Raw genomic sequence first — 14,544 nt, 5'->3', positions numbered from 1 at the left:
CCCCAAAGCTCAAGTTGTCTACGATCGGCTGAACCAGAAGGCCAGCCACATCATTTGTGTTTCCAATTAAGCTGTATAACGGAGACCGCACAAAGGTAGGGAATTCTACGCCTGCGTAATAATAATAATATTGAAAAGAGGTCGGCCGCAGATAATACTTAAAAAACGAAGGTAAGTATAAAGTCGCAAATATCCACGCAAACACACACACATCCAGTCAAATAAGGCACTTGTCAAAAAGTATCAGAACGTTTTCGGTCCCTTCTCATCGAGGATTGTACAGGGAGGATACTTTATGGCAAGTGCCTTATTTGACTGGATGTGTGTTTGCGTGGATACATGCGACCCTATACTTGCCTTCGTTTTTTTAACCAATAATAAAAATATGCTACAGATGAAACTTAAAAGTTGCAACTTCAGCGGCATTAGTGATGAAGTTGGCTGTTCCAACGAGGAGCACACGCTTCCTGCCAAACTTGACACTTGGCTGACTCACGACTGCCGTCCGTGGCACACGAGGAGTACGTCGCACCTTCCACTCGGCAAGCCTGCAAGAAAGCGCCATGCCCCCTGTTTGTTACAGATCGCATAATAATATAAGATATGCAGCGACACAATAAGCGCCAGGGATGAATTTACTGTTATTTTTTGGCATAGCAGTTTTTGCTGTACAAAATCTCAATTGTGTACCAATCTTTGATTTTTGATTAGCCCAAAAAAAGATGTCTGTGTACATGTCACGCTAGCTTCCACCCTATTTGTTGTTACTTGCATCATACACGTGCACGCAGATTGAGAGTATAGTCATGTGACACCTACATTGCACTGTGTGCATGTTACTTGACGGCGCAAGCTAGACATGGATAGCCTGTATGTGTCACAGTTCTCTGCTAGTCGTGCTGATTTTTGAGTAGCAGTAGATCGATTTTGCATAGCAAACTGCGATTCAATACCGGATAAATTCATCCCTGAAATTATTAAGTATGATATTATTAATAATCTACGTGGAAAGGATTGGGAGAACTTCAAATTCACTTTTTTTCTCTTTTCAGGCAGTTCACTTCCCCGACTGATCCTTTGAATCTACGTGGAGATAATATTTTTAATTATAGCTATGAATAGGATGAAGGCCGCAGACATCACGCAACTACGTTACTTCTGGGATTCTGGGTTTTCAATAATTTTTTTAATAAAAATACACAGTCACATGTCAAACAAGTAACGTAGTTGCGTGATGTCTGCGGCCTTCATCCTATTCATAGCTATATTATGATATTATTGTGCAACACATGCTTCTGATTAGGGGTGAAAGGTGGCACTGAGATCCCGAGTTCGAGTACTCTGATTTTCTCCGATCGAATATTCGAGTATTCGAGTATTTTCATCTCCTAAAAATTGCACACCAAGGGCCTTAAAATCACATGATACAACCCTGATTGAAACGAGTAGCAGTCATTTTTTTCTGGGGTATATTGGTTGGTGGGTCGTTTGGGCTCTCTCTACTCGTGAACAAATGTTCACCACACAGTCTGCACATCAATATCTGCCCACGGCTGCTCTGAAATTGCAGACTTCGCGTGATAAAATACACGCACCATGTATGAACAAGTAGTCTGATTTATTCCGAGTATGATTATTTTTGAAAAAACCGAGCGAGTACTGGAGTATTTGGTATAATTGTTTCACCCCTACTTCTGATGCTGTTCCTCGGCTAGGGATTTCCAGCACGCGCGTGTTATGCTGCGTGAATATAGCCTCTCCAAGCTGCTCGACCCTGGGCCATCGTGGAGAGTTCGTCAAGATGGTGCCGAGAGGAAAGGTCTGGCACAGTCCGGCGTGACACGTCACTGTGCAGAACAAATGGCTGTGTGGTGCATAGGCCGGCAGTAAAAGCGATGTTTGACCCACTTGTACTGAAGTATTCCAATCATAGGTCCACAGAGAGTGCTGCTTTTTCGTTGAAAATGGCTTTGATAGAGAGAAATCCGTTGGTAAATGTTTGAAGTATGATACAATGGACTCGGATTGAGAGCCAAGGTTTAATTTATAGAAAAGAAAGGGAACAAGGAACTACAAGTTATGCTATAATGTCCACTAACGCCACCAGTTACTAAACAATCAGCTCATGCGATAACATTGCACGGCACTGACCGATGGTACTGACGTTCTACAACTAACTGGCTAACAGCTCTAGCACTTCTTGGATGCGCCCTCTAACAGCCTTCCAACTTGGATGGTTCTAAGTTATATGATAACATAGGAGGGGAAGGTGAGCGCAACCAAGACAAGCACGAGCTACATATGGTATGATATAGGCACCGGCGGATAATGCCGGCAGAAGAATTGGCAGAACTCGGTACTTTTCTGGTCATTTTCATGCATGTTTGGTATGTGGATAAAGAAATGGAGCAGAATTCGAGGAATTGCCCGCCATACGGTTTGTATGATTCTGCCAATTCCACTGCTTTTTCGAGCAGAATCTGCCACCAATTCGAGCAGAATCCGCCGGTGCCTAGTATGATAGAAGTGTGGGATACAGTCAACTTGGCTAATAACGACTGCGGATATAACGACAATTCGCGAATAACGACAGAATTTCCATGCCCAGAGCAAAGTCCCATCCCACTGTAATACATGATAATGAGACTTCGGTTATAACGACACTTCGCTAATAAGGACACCTTTTTGATGCCCCGCCGAGTGTCGTTATAGGCGAAGTTGACTGTATATGCAACCACCAGCCCTGAAGCTCACGTAGATTTAATACTAGTAACCATAGTAACACTGGGACAAAATTCATGTGCCGGTGCTAGCAGTTGTAGAAGGACATATTAAGTTAAGTTTTCACGAGGAATTCTTACGTCCGTGAACATTAAATTTATGTCAGAAGTTTTTTTAAATCACGTGAAATTTGACGTAGTTTACGGGAGTTGACTGTTCCGCATGATGTTTCGTGACGTGGGTTTTTGGAAGTTTCGTTTGGCCATCCCGATTGAGTTTGCGTGAGTATCCGTAGTTTTATCGAGTTTGTTGGAAGTTTTGATATTGTTTGTGTGTCGAGAAAGTTCTGCTGTTTGAACTAAGCCCGAATCTTGCCACGGCAATTTTTCACGTCGCGTCGCACGTACAACTTAACCTCTAAAATGTACACGTGACGTGAGATTTTCACCGCGCTTTGAAAAACGTCAAAAACCGTGTAACTAAATTACTTATCCTCTCTATTCAATGGTATTCATTACTTTTACTTGCAGATAGCCAACAGCTTTCAATACAGAGTGTCCAAGAGAAATGCTGTAGCCGTATGAAAGAAAATATATAATAATATGAAGAAAAAAAGAGCGGGGAAAGACAAATTACATTGTCCATAGCGTTAGAGCCCACTAACTCCACGAGATCTTGAACAGTCAGACCAGAGAGGCGTGTCAAAATGTATACTGCATTGGTGCGGCATGTTTTTAATTCAGTAATCCACTTCATGCAGATTCGCTTTTCTCTGCCGAGAATCCGAGAGGATAGCAGCCCGTTCAAAGTCGCTTGGGAATGGGTGCCTTGCTCATCCTACATTGTAGACATAATGTAATGCCTTCGTGTTTTTTGCTCAAGGCCCCACTCTGCTGTTTCCTGTTGTGTTTTCCTAGACTGTCAGAGGTACAGCATCAAACAGGGAAGCACGCGGTGAGCTGAGTACTGGGTTCACATACAACACTGATGCGACAAGTGGGACTTCGACTTCTGTCGGATCTGATCTCTCCTCCACCGCCGTCTGGGAGCAGCATCTGACGCCTGACCATGGGGTTGTGGCGTCCTGCGGAAGCGGAGAGGTGGTTCTTGACCCGCCCTGTACGCGAACCCGTAATATTTATTTATATATTTAATTTGCACAAGTCACAGAGCACCACGTGTCTGGTTTGTTGTAACTAATCGTTTCATGCCAGATGGTGATCTTCAGACAACTGCTCTGTTACTGCTCTGCTTCTGCATTGAGCACTCTATTGAACCGGAGGACTCCGCTCTCTATATATTCAATTTGTTAATATTCTAGTTTCTAATCATTCAGTCCCGCTGTCCCGCTGGATTTTATACTTGTAGTTTTATGCATTCTCCACAAATGGGTGCGTGACTGGCTGCTTACATCCAGTGAGCAAAATTTCACTCTCTCTCTCTCTCTCTCTCTCTCTCTCTCTCTCTCTCTCTCTCTCTCTCTCTCTCTCTCTCCCTCTCCCTCTCTCTCAACCACCTGGTGTTCTTGTTTAGGAACCGTGGGGGGGGGGGGGTCATTCTTCGCGTGCATCTCTTTTTCAGAATAAATCTGAACATACTGTAAAACCGCAAAGTCGCGAGATGTCTGTGTAAAGATGCGTATAATACAGATGGATGGCCAGGTAGCCATCGTTAAACTTTCTGCACGTAATCATGCCAAAATTACAAAAACGTTAAACTTTCCGCGAGTTTCCGGTTTTACAGTAACATGACTACACTAAGGTGTAGACCCAGATATGAAGAGGAAATACCGGGGCATGAGTATGTCGTGCGTTAGGTTGCGTTTGGTTGGTCATTTTCAGAATGTAAATGACAACCATTCGGGAATTGGAATCGGCAAGAATCACCTGACCAAACTAACGCGCCAGAATCAATTAGGAATCACTTGATATAACAATTCCATGATGTCTTTGTGGAACGGCGGCTGTCTTTTCTTTTACCCGACTCTAGTTTCCTGGAGAGAGTCATGGTACTTCTGAGTGCATGATTTGAGGCACTTGAACATTGTTTGGCTCGTGGCAGCCATTATCATTTTTGATTCCGGAATGAGAATGCTCATGCCAGCATGTGAGGTGGAATGATCATTCTCCAAAAAGAATCATTCTCAGCGATTCCCATTCTGGAATCATGTGGAATGTGACCAACCTAACGCACTTTTTTGACCAACCAAACGGGCGAGAATGATTGCAAGTGATTCCAAGTGATTCCCATTTGGAAAAGTGACCAACCAAACGTAACCTAAGAGTCCACCAACGTCCAAGAATAGCAGAGCTTGGACAGTCAGACGTGCACAATTTAGCCCAAAACAGTGTGAGGGGAAGGGGTTATAGTGAGGTGGTAGCAATACAAGAGTAAAATAAGCTCCCAAGAGTGTGGAATTCTGCATGCAGGGTCCCCGACGGCGAAAACTCGCATTACGTGATCCAAGTACGAATTGTACTGCGCACAACGAGGGCCAAGCATGGCATGAGCGCAGTCTGAATACATACCATCAAGAGCAGGGAGTAGGCTTGAGTAGGCTGAGGAAGATTGTGCCTGAAAAGCACCACTTATATACTGCTCTCCAGGCCAAACCATCACCAGGGATACAAACTTACAGAGACGCTTTGTTTCCAGCGCGACAAACACCTCGTGAAGCTCCAGGACAACTGATGAGGGGTGAATTCCCCGAAACACCGTATATTGAGCAGGGAGGGGTGCTTTATTATTATTATTATTATTATTATTTAAATAGGCGTCGAGGCGACAATAGTTTTAGAATTGCGATCAACAGAACGAGCTGAACCGACATTTTCACAAAGGCTTTTATTGTATTCAAAAACGAGTGTATACGAAGGCAGTGAAGAACATGGAAGAAAGAAAAAATGTGATATGGAAGAAATGATGAACAAAAAATTTCGAAGTACAATTTTTTGTTCATCATTTCTTCCATATCACATTTTTTCTTTCTTCCATGTTCTTCACTGCCTTCGTATACACTCGTTTTTGAATACAATAAAAGCCTTTGTGAAAATGTCGGTTCAGCTCGTTCTGTTGATCGCAATTCTAAAATTATTATTATTATTTATTAAATTTTTAATAGGGCATTCCCACAGGCCTAAGGCCTTCTTACGGGGTACCCTATATGTTTTTGTATAGATGAGCAGAAGTCTGATAGCGTGGAGCAAATACGAACAGAAGCAGGGAGCGAATTCCAGCGATCTGCACCTAAGAAGCTTAATGCGTACAAGCCATAGCGGTTATTAATAAGTACGAACAATTTGAATCTCAAACGTAAGGAGATAGAAGCTACAAGGTGGTATCTGGCTAGAATAGTAGAAATGTCACAGAACCTTGGATAACCAAAAACAGTTCTAACTGCACGGTTGCTGAGGCAAGTCAAGCGATCTTGTTGCCCAGCCTGCAGACTGTGATAAAAAGCATTGGAACCGTACTCCAGTTGAGCCTGTATGAACGAGCAGTAGAAGGTTCTCTTTGCATCAATTGTTAGACGGTCACGGATTCTACGAAACACAGCTAGCTTGTCGCCTACCTTTCGCTCAAGGGCACTGATGTGGTCAGCGAATGTCAGGTGCTGGTCAAAGGTCATACCAAGGTACTTGACGGTGGTCGCTGGTGGAATTGAGACATTGTCAATGGTTAGTCGGAGGGAGGAGCATACTTTTTTCGATCTGGAGTGGAACACAATGAACTGGGTCTTGCTGGCATTCAGGATTAGTCCTCGTTCACTGAGGAAGTCCCTGATACGACACACATCTCGGGCCAGTTCTTCGGTAGTTTGTTGTAGGTTGCGGCCTGCTAAGTACAGGGCGACATCGTCAGCGTACTGGCGCACCATGCTGGAAGATGCTGCCGAGGGCAATTTGCGTACAGATAGGTTAAAGAGCACAGGTCCGAGGGTGGATCCCTGAGGAACTCCCCTGTGAGCTTCGTACAGTTCACCTCTGGACGTACGTGTTACCACTCGCTGCCGCCTGCCTCGTAGGTAGCTCGCAAACCATTGCAGGGCGCTATCTCCGACGCCGATCTCGAAAAGCTCCTGCAGGAGCATGTTGTGATTGACCGTGTCAAATGCTTTCGACATATCAAGAAACGCTGCCACCACAAATTTACCGGCATCCAGACTTTGCTGCCAGTCATTCGCCACCAAGGCTAGCAAGTCATCGCAGGAGTGTTGTCTTCTGTAGGCGAACTGTTTCTTGCAGGTTTGCCGAGTGGAAGGTGCGACGTGCTCCTCGTGTGCTCCGGATGGCAGTCGTGAGTCAGTCAAGTGTCAAGTTCGGCAAGAAGCGTGTGTTCCTAGTTGGAACAATCAACTTCATGACTATTACCACCGAAGTCGCAACTTCTAAGTTTCTACTGTCGAGTTGATACTCCGCTTCTATCCTCCCGTCATTCTTCTGCCTTTGATTTGTCATGCTTCGTGTGCTTCTATTTCTTACTCTTCTTCTTTTTCTTTCTTCCTCTCTTACCTGTCTTCCCATCCCACGTATCTTATCAATCAAGCGAAAACAGAAAACCCCCTCAACAGGCGAACAGCCTTTGGGGAATCCTTAATGGACTCGGATGGAGAGCCAAGGATTAATTTATAAGAAAGAAAAAGGACCCAGGAACTGCAAGTTACGCTGTAATGTCCACTATTATATTAAACACCACCAGTTATTAATAAACAATCAGCTCATGCGATAACATTGCACGACACCGACCGACGGTACTGACGTTCTACAACTAACTGGCTAACAGCTCTAGCACATCTTGGATGCGCACTCCAACATGCCTTCCAACTTGGAAGGTACTAAGTTATAGAAATAGCATAACATCTTGGTTGCGCTCACCTTCCCCTCCTTGTGTTATTTCTATAACTTAGAGCCCTCCAAGTTGTGCGACACGAGGTAACCAACAGCTTTACTGACTTTGCTACAGATATAGTCTTCATGTACATGTACATGTACGTGTATTTAAATTATACTTATAAAAACCGATTTTCGTTTTGGATTTTCGTACCTATTTCGGCGCATGCTCGAACTTACTCCTCGTGTTGTTTATTTTGGTTTACGAGTGTAATGGCTTCTTCAACGTCTACTGGACGTTTTGCGTCCGTTTCTGAAGAAGAAAGGAACAAACGTTTGGAATCAGCAGTTCCTAAGTCAACCAAAGTTGCAACGAAGTTTTGGTTGAAGGTGTTCAGCGATTTTTTGATGCAGGAGAGCTTGTCTTGTGATTTTGCTACTGTCGAAGACAAGGTACTGGCGGAAATCCTCGAAAGGTTTTACTGCTCCGTGAGAACTCATGACAAGAAGGAATATAAAACGGGCCAGTCTAATAGCTGCAAGAGGAGCCTTGCAGAGAGAAGTCAATGACCGTGACCGGGGCTTCGATTTGAAGCGTGGCGTGTTTGTCAAGGCCAACAAGCTCCTCGATGCCGTCCTCAAGGACAAGAAAAAAAGGAGGCCGCGAGGCTCCTGAAGACGAGGAGTGAGTAGCTCAATTCTCTCCTTTTGATCATATGTATGTGTCTCTCACCTTACCATTCTTGAGTGGACTATTTAACCTTTCCAGTTCAATTTGTGCTCTTCTGATCTTGCTCTGCATCTGTTTGTACTGTTTTCGTGAATACTCTTATCTCTTGTTCTCATCTACCCCTAAAAAGAGGTTTTTTATACAGGTTTTTTTATACAGGTTTTTTATAGCCGGCAGGTTTTTTATACAGTTTTTTTTATAGCCACCAGGTTTTTTATACAGGTGTTTATGAAGTATAGAAACTTCTAACCCTACACGACAATCAATGGAGGTTTAAAGTATAATTTAAATAAAATACATACTTCGTCCTCGTGTTTACTCAGGAGAATGAAGTTTAAGACACCACTGCAGCTGTACTTATGGTTGATAAATATGGTGGTAAAGACACACCTGGCAATATGGCGGTAAACACACGCCTGCCCACACACGCTCTCTAGGCTGCAAAGTTCTGGCACAGAGCTCTCCTTCTCACCACCACCACCACTCACCACCACCACTGATGGTGGTGGTGGTGAGAAGGAGAGCTCTGTGCCAGAACTTTGCAGCCTAGAGAGCGTGTGTGGGCAGGCGTGTGTTTACCGCCATATTGCCAGGTGTGTCTTTACCACCATATTTATCAACCATAAGTACAGCTGCAGTGGTGTCTTAAACTTCATTCTCCCGAGTCAAGCTCCGTATGAAGACATCCAAGAAGAAGATTGCCGGATGAGTCCAGCGGGGACGAAACGTACGTCGCAATCGAGCTATGTCGTTGCTGTGTCATCATCTACATGTATGTGCCATGCGCTACTTGATGTACCAGCCTGCTATGCCGGATACCGCCAGCCATGCATCGACCAGGCGCCAGGCGCGAACTGATGGTGGTGGTGGTAAGAAGGAGAGCTCTGTGCCAGAACTTTGCAGCCTAGAGAGCGTGTGTGGGCAGGCGTGTGTTTACCGCCATATTGCCAGGTGTGTCTTTACCACCATATTTATCAACCATAAGTACAGCTGCAGTGGTGTCTTAAACTTCATTCTCCCGAGTCAAGCTCCGTATGAAGACATCCAAGAAGAAGATTGCCGGATGAGTCCAGCGGGGACGAAACGTACGTCGCAATCGAGCTATGTCGTTGCTGTGTCATCATCTACATGTATGTGCCATGCGCTACTTGATGTACCAGCCTGCTATGCCGGATACCGCCAGCCATGCATCGACCAGGCGCCAGGCGCGAACTGATGGTGGTGGTGGTAAGAAGGAGAGCTCTGTGCCAGGACTTTGCAGCCTAGAGAGCGTGTGTGGGCCAGGCGTGTGTTTACCGCCATATTGCCAGGTGTGTCTTTACCACCATATTTATCAACCATCGTGTTTACTCGAATTATAAAAAACCTCCACAAAACCCTCGGCTTCGCCTCGGGTTTTGTGTCGGTTTTTTATTTCTCGTAAACACCTCGGACTCAGTATGTATTTTATAAGTATAACTCATAATCACAAGGTGATCGTAGAGGCATTAATCAGCGAGAGAATTGTGAATGATGTCTCTGAATCCAACTCTATCGTGTGCTGCATGAGAGAGAGCATGCAAGGGAAGACCCGTCCAACTTTTAATGTTAGAAATTAGGGCTCAAACGGTCACGGTTTTACCCCCAACGGTTAACTGCTAAGCTAACGGTCGGTTTAACGGTTATAACCTATAAGCCACGGCAATTCTGCGGACTCTTTTTTAACGGTATATTTAGCTAAACTTATTCAAAAAATGTACCCTATTCAGTACAACGCACACATGTATAATTGAGCCGGCGCAAGCGAAAAGGGACCTTATCCTGCTGCACGTGATTTTGAGAAAACCGCACTTGAAGTGAATCAGCTGATTCTCAGCTGTCACGTTCGGATCGAACTTGAAACTGTTCGTTTTTTGGCGATACGCGACTTCTTTGGAGCTCAGTCATTCTTTGTATTGGAGAGCCAGTATCCTACAGCTCCTGTAGAAGAAAACCCTGGCTAAATCGACCCACGTACCACCGATCGGCGATCAAAATCGATCGACCGTGACCAGGTGACACGTCGACACCTCCGCTGAATAAAATCGCACGCGCGAGCGGAAAGACAAAGAGTTGCTTTCACAGTTTCAGCGCAGTTGTCTTGCCGTCTTCGCTTTCTGCTAAGTCCTTTGGTCGGCGTAGCTGTTCACTATGAGCCATCGTAAATGTTTCACCGTGAACGAAGCTTTGAAATCTCTCCTGGAAGAGATGAGGCTGAAGTTTTTGGTGAGGAAGACGAGTCGGACGCCAGTGACGTTCGGTTCAACCTGACGACGGCGACACTTTCTTCAGCAGCGAGTGGATGTCGACGCAGCAGCAGAGCTGTATGTCGGAAAGGCAGAGCCCAAACCTCCGCAGGCTAGCTCCGCAGAAGCTTGTGAAGCGACTGTTGCGCCGGCAGAGGAGGACGACACTGTTCGTCAAAAAGAGAACTGCGGATGTTCAAAAAATTGCTTGCAGCAATTTGACCCAGCTGACATCGAGACGTCGATCCTGAACATGAGAGAAATGGAGTCGCACGAGAGTGAGCTGGTGGTCCTGGGCTTTCTTGAAGCTTTGAGTAATCCTGAAACAGTTTTTGAGAGTGGAGAGAAGCGCAAGAGGGAGCGTTTTACCTACAAATTCCAATGACTGACTGTTTGTGTGGGTGCGTTCCGTCACGTGTACGCACTGTCTAGCAAGAGGCTGAAACGGTACAGAAGCCACCTGGAGAAGAATGGGCTTGTGCCACTAGTGCACGGCAACACAGGCAAACGGCCACACAATGTCCTGGAGTTTGTTGTTGTGAAGTACTGCGTGGAGTACATCACTCGGCACGCGGAAGTGTTTGGAATTCCACATCCTGCGCCACTCCGTGGCAGAGACGACACGCCACCTATCTTCCTTCCAGCGTCACAAACGTACAAGTCCGTGCATGCAGACTTCTGCGACTGCTGCCACAAGGAGGGTAAGAAGTTTGTATCCTTGTCGACGTTCCGCTCCATCTGGCACCAGACATTGCCGCATATTAAGTTCATGACGGCTCGCATGGATGTTTGCCCGGTGTGCGAGGACTTGCGGCGCAACGTGATGGCGGCTGGGAGTGAGGAGCAGAAGACGACTGCATGCATCAGCTGACTGACCATGTTCAGCTGTTGAATACCACACCTGAGCAGGTGAGAGCAGCAGGCCTTCCCCAAGTATTGCCCCCAGCAGGTCTGTCACAAGAACGCCAGAAGTACCTGTTCAAGGATATCCGGCCGTTTGTGGCAGACCCTTACAAGGATGAGCTGTGTCCGCCTGTGCCGGAGGAATGACAAACTTGCGTAGTGCAACACACGTTTTGAGCCTGATGATTGCTAGAGTCTGGTGCTGTGTCAAAGCTTCATGCCTCAGAACATTCTATTATTCTTGTTGTTAGATCTAAAATGCGGCGTGCCTGCGTGGTACGGAAGGACGTGATGGCCCATCAGACGTCACGCTTGGCACTATAAATTCCATCACAGTGAAACTTATGCCAGCTGCCCAGTAGTGTGTGTATACTGTATCCTCCAGCCCTTCTGCTGGTGACTCGAAGGCTTCTGTAAGGCTTCTATGGCCAAATTATTGCAATTTACGCATTTCAAAGATTATTCGTGAATATGTGCGATGTTTTGGTGAAAACAGTGTTGATTTAAACGTCCGTAACTTTGCTATATGTTGATGGCTTTTCATTCGGTTTTTTTTATCTGATTCATACGTTCCCTGGCTACAAGAATCCGTTGCTAACTCAAAATGCCCAAAAAACGGATAAGGTCCCTTTTCGCTTGTGCTGGCTCAATTATTCTCTTGCATGCTCATTCATACATGCTCTCACACGAAGAGACCAGATCAGATATGACGGAGTTGACAGCCCAGAAATTGCGTACGCGTGTGACAGCCTGCGAAAGTGCATACTTTGCAACGACCTGATACTTGAAAAATTTACTGAAAAGTTACTGCGTAACCGTTATCTTTATCGGTTAACCTTTAATTCTTCGTAACCGGTCTGCAACCGGTTAATCGGACTAACCGTTTGAGTCCTATTAGAAATCCATGATGTCGCGGGCCTTCTTCTCGGTCGAGATCCAGGAGTTGATCCTTGCAGGAAGGGCTTGGAGAAGACGTCATGTCTGGTAACATGGCCAAACCACATCAACTTAAATTTCTTGACTTCGTTCGCTAGCCGCATCCTTGCTCCGATGATGTCATTGATTTCTTCCAGATGTACATTGTACATGTTTACTAAATCAAAAATGATAAGTCTGACTCTGAGTCAATGACCAAACCAAGGTCATGCCTGTGACGTTGCTTTACCAGTGCCACTGTGAGGAAGAGTGAATGCAGGGGTTGGCTCTGAGTTCGGCAGGAATAAGATCTCAGAGTTGGCTGAAACTTACTTGCGAAAGTTCCTCCAATACAACCAACAGTTGCGAAAAAAAGTGGGGAGCATCTTTAGTAAAATGTAACAGACAATAATATTATATTCTTACAATGATTATGTAGTATTGCAATCATACTGCGATTACTGGCCACATTCACAGTGTAGTAACAGCTGTGCCTGCTGTGCACCAGGTGCACGTGCCTCGCACAAGACACAGACAACTACAAGTCGGTACACCTGCAGAGTGCCGTGCATGTGTAGCATGCTGAGCGGTCTTTCCTTCCTTATTTTCTTGAAGTCGATACTGCAGCAGTGCAGGATCCTCACTCCCCTCAGTCCTGTCATGTAGATCTACATCAAGAGGAGTAATCGAGTATGACAAGCCTGTGTACCGCGCCGGTACCAGATACGAGCGAGGCCCTTTTTATTTTTTACATTGCTGCTGAAAAGGAGTTGTAGCAGAAAGGTCGTTGCATGCATGCTAGCTGTCAACCAACATCGCAACAAGCAGTAGAGTCTACTAGAGATGTACCGGTACATAGATGGTGCATTCTTTGACTCGGAGCATTGAATCAACAAATTATTTACGTGATTGACGCTAGTGGTAGTAGCGAGTGCCGGTGCGGAAATAGGCCGCTGCCTCTGCCTTTGGTCCTCGATAACAAACCTTTCAAAGTTTGGCTGCTTGGCGTATCAGCAGAGGTGAAGCCTGAATTGGCGGAAAGCGAAGAAAATGCCAGTCCGGTACCAGTTACACTGATCCAGGATTGACCAAATCGTCGCGTGCGCAGCAGTGATCCGTGCTTCATACTTCGTAGTCCTCTCAAACCTGCTCAGCCTGTCGTGGAATCGTCGTAGTAAATCCAGAGCGGGGCTTCGAGTCCTGACGGACGTGTACGCAAAGGTAGAATTAGCAGGCCGATTGAAGATATCTACATCGTAGCGTGCTGCTCCCCCCCCCCCCTCCCTTCTATCGTCATGGCTGATCACGGCTTTGAGGTGCTGTACAAGATTCTGGTGATAGGGAACAGCGGCGTGGGCAAGACGAGCGTCATGATGCGATACGTGGATCAGCAGTTCAAGCCCAGCATGCTTAGCACCGTAGGTAAGAACGCTGGTGAACACTGCCCTGGCCTGTTTGATTTTCAGTTTTTTTGATTTCACAGTAAAACCCGTGACTAACGACCACCACCCCTTGGGGCCAGAGAAAGCGGTCTTTAGTGGCAGGTGGTCTTTAGTTAGAGGTTTGCAAGGCACAATCATATGAATGTGAGACCGTCCTTGCCTGGCAAAGTGGTCTGTAGTACCAGGCTGGTCGCTAGTCACGGTGGTCTTTAGTTACAGGTTTTACTCTGCTGTGTTTCGAGGTTTGGAATGGGTTTGCTCCCCACACTGGGTCTCGCGCTATTCCGCCGACTTGACTTGACACTTGACTGACTCACTACTACCATCCAGAGCACATGAGAGGTCCATCGAACCTTCCACTCTGCAAACCTGCAAGAAAGCACCGCTCCATTTCGAGTTTGCTAGAACAAGAGGGCTTGTGCTGAGGTACTGGCTATGCGTGCCGTGTTCAGGCCCGCCGCACCGACTTTGGAGGTGGGGCGGCCATGGAAGGGGGGGTCGGGGCCCTCCCCTGGGAATTAAAAAAAAAAAATTGAAGCCAATTGCAAGCATTTCCGGGCATTTGGTGCCATTTCAGTGTAACTGGAATGAATGGCTTTTTGATTCTGCAACAAACCACGTTCGGGAACAAGGATTCTTCATTATTTGCCACGTTTGCACTGAGCTGCGATCATCACGCTTTGTTGCAGTGTGCTCCCAAAAAACCCAACAAAAACAAAAACGAAAACGGCCGAAAAGTG

The 14,544-nt window shown here is 45.9% G+C and overlaps 1 protein-coding gene across 1 annotated transcript in view; it reads left to right on the top strand.

The window, feature by feature from the left end:
- The first annotated feature begins 13,183 nt into the window (after nt 1-13,183).
- The window catches only part of LOC135811366 (ras-related protein Rab-13-like), a 9,887-nt gene continuing 8,526 nt past the window's right edge, over nt 13,184-14,544 (top strand). Inside the window, exon 1 of the mRNA XM_065324594.1 lies at nt 13,184-13,784. Within this exon, the coding sequence (XP_065180666.1) occupies nt 13,658-13,784 (127 nt within the window). The 5' untranslated portion in view covers nt 13,184-13,657. The remainder of the gene's footprint in view (nt 13,785-14,544) is intronic.

The sequence above is a fragment of the Sycon ciliatum genome, chromosome 3 (assembly GCF_964019385.1).
Source record: "Sycon ciliatum chromosome 3, ocSycCili1.1, whole genome shotgun sequence".
NCBI lineage: Eukaryota > Metazoa > Porifera > Calcarea > Leucosolenida > Sycettidae > Sycon > Sycon ciliatum.
The sequence above is the reverse complement of the archived record's forward strand: the minus strand, read 5'-3'. Positions and strand labels throughout refer to the sequence as shown.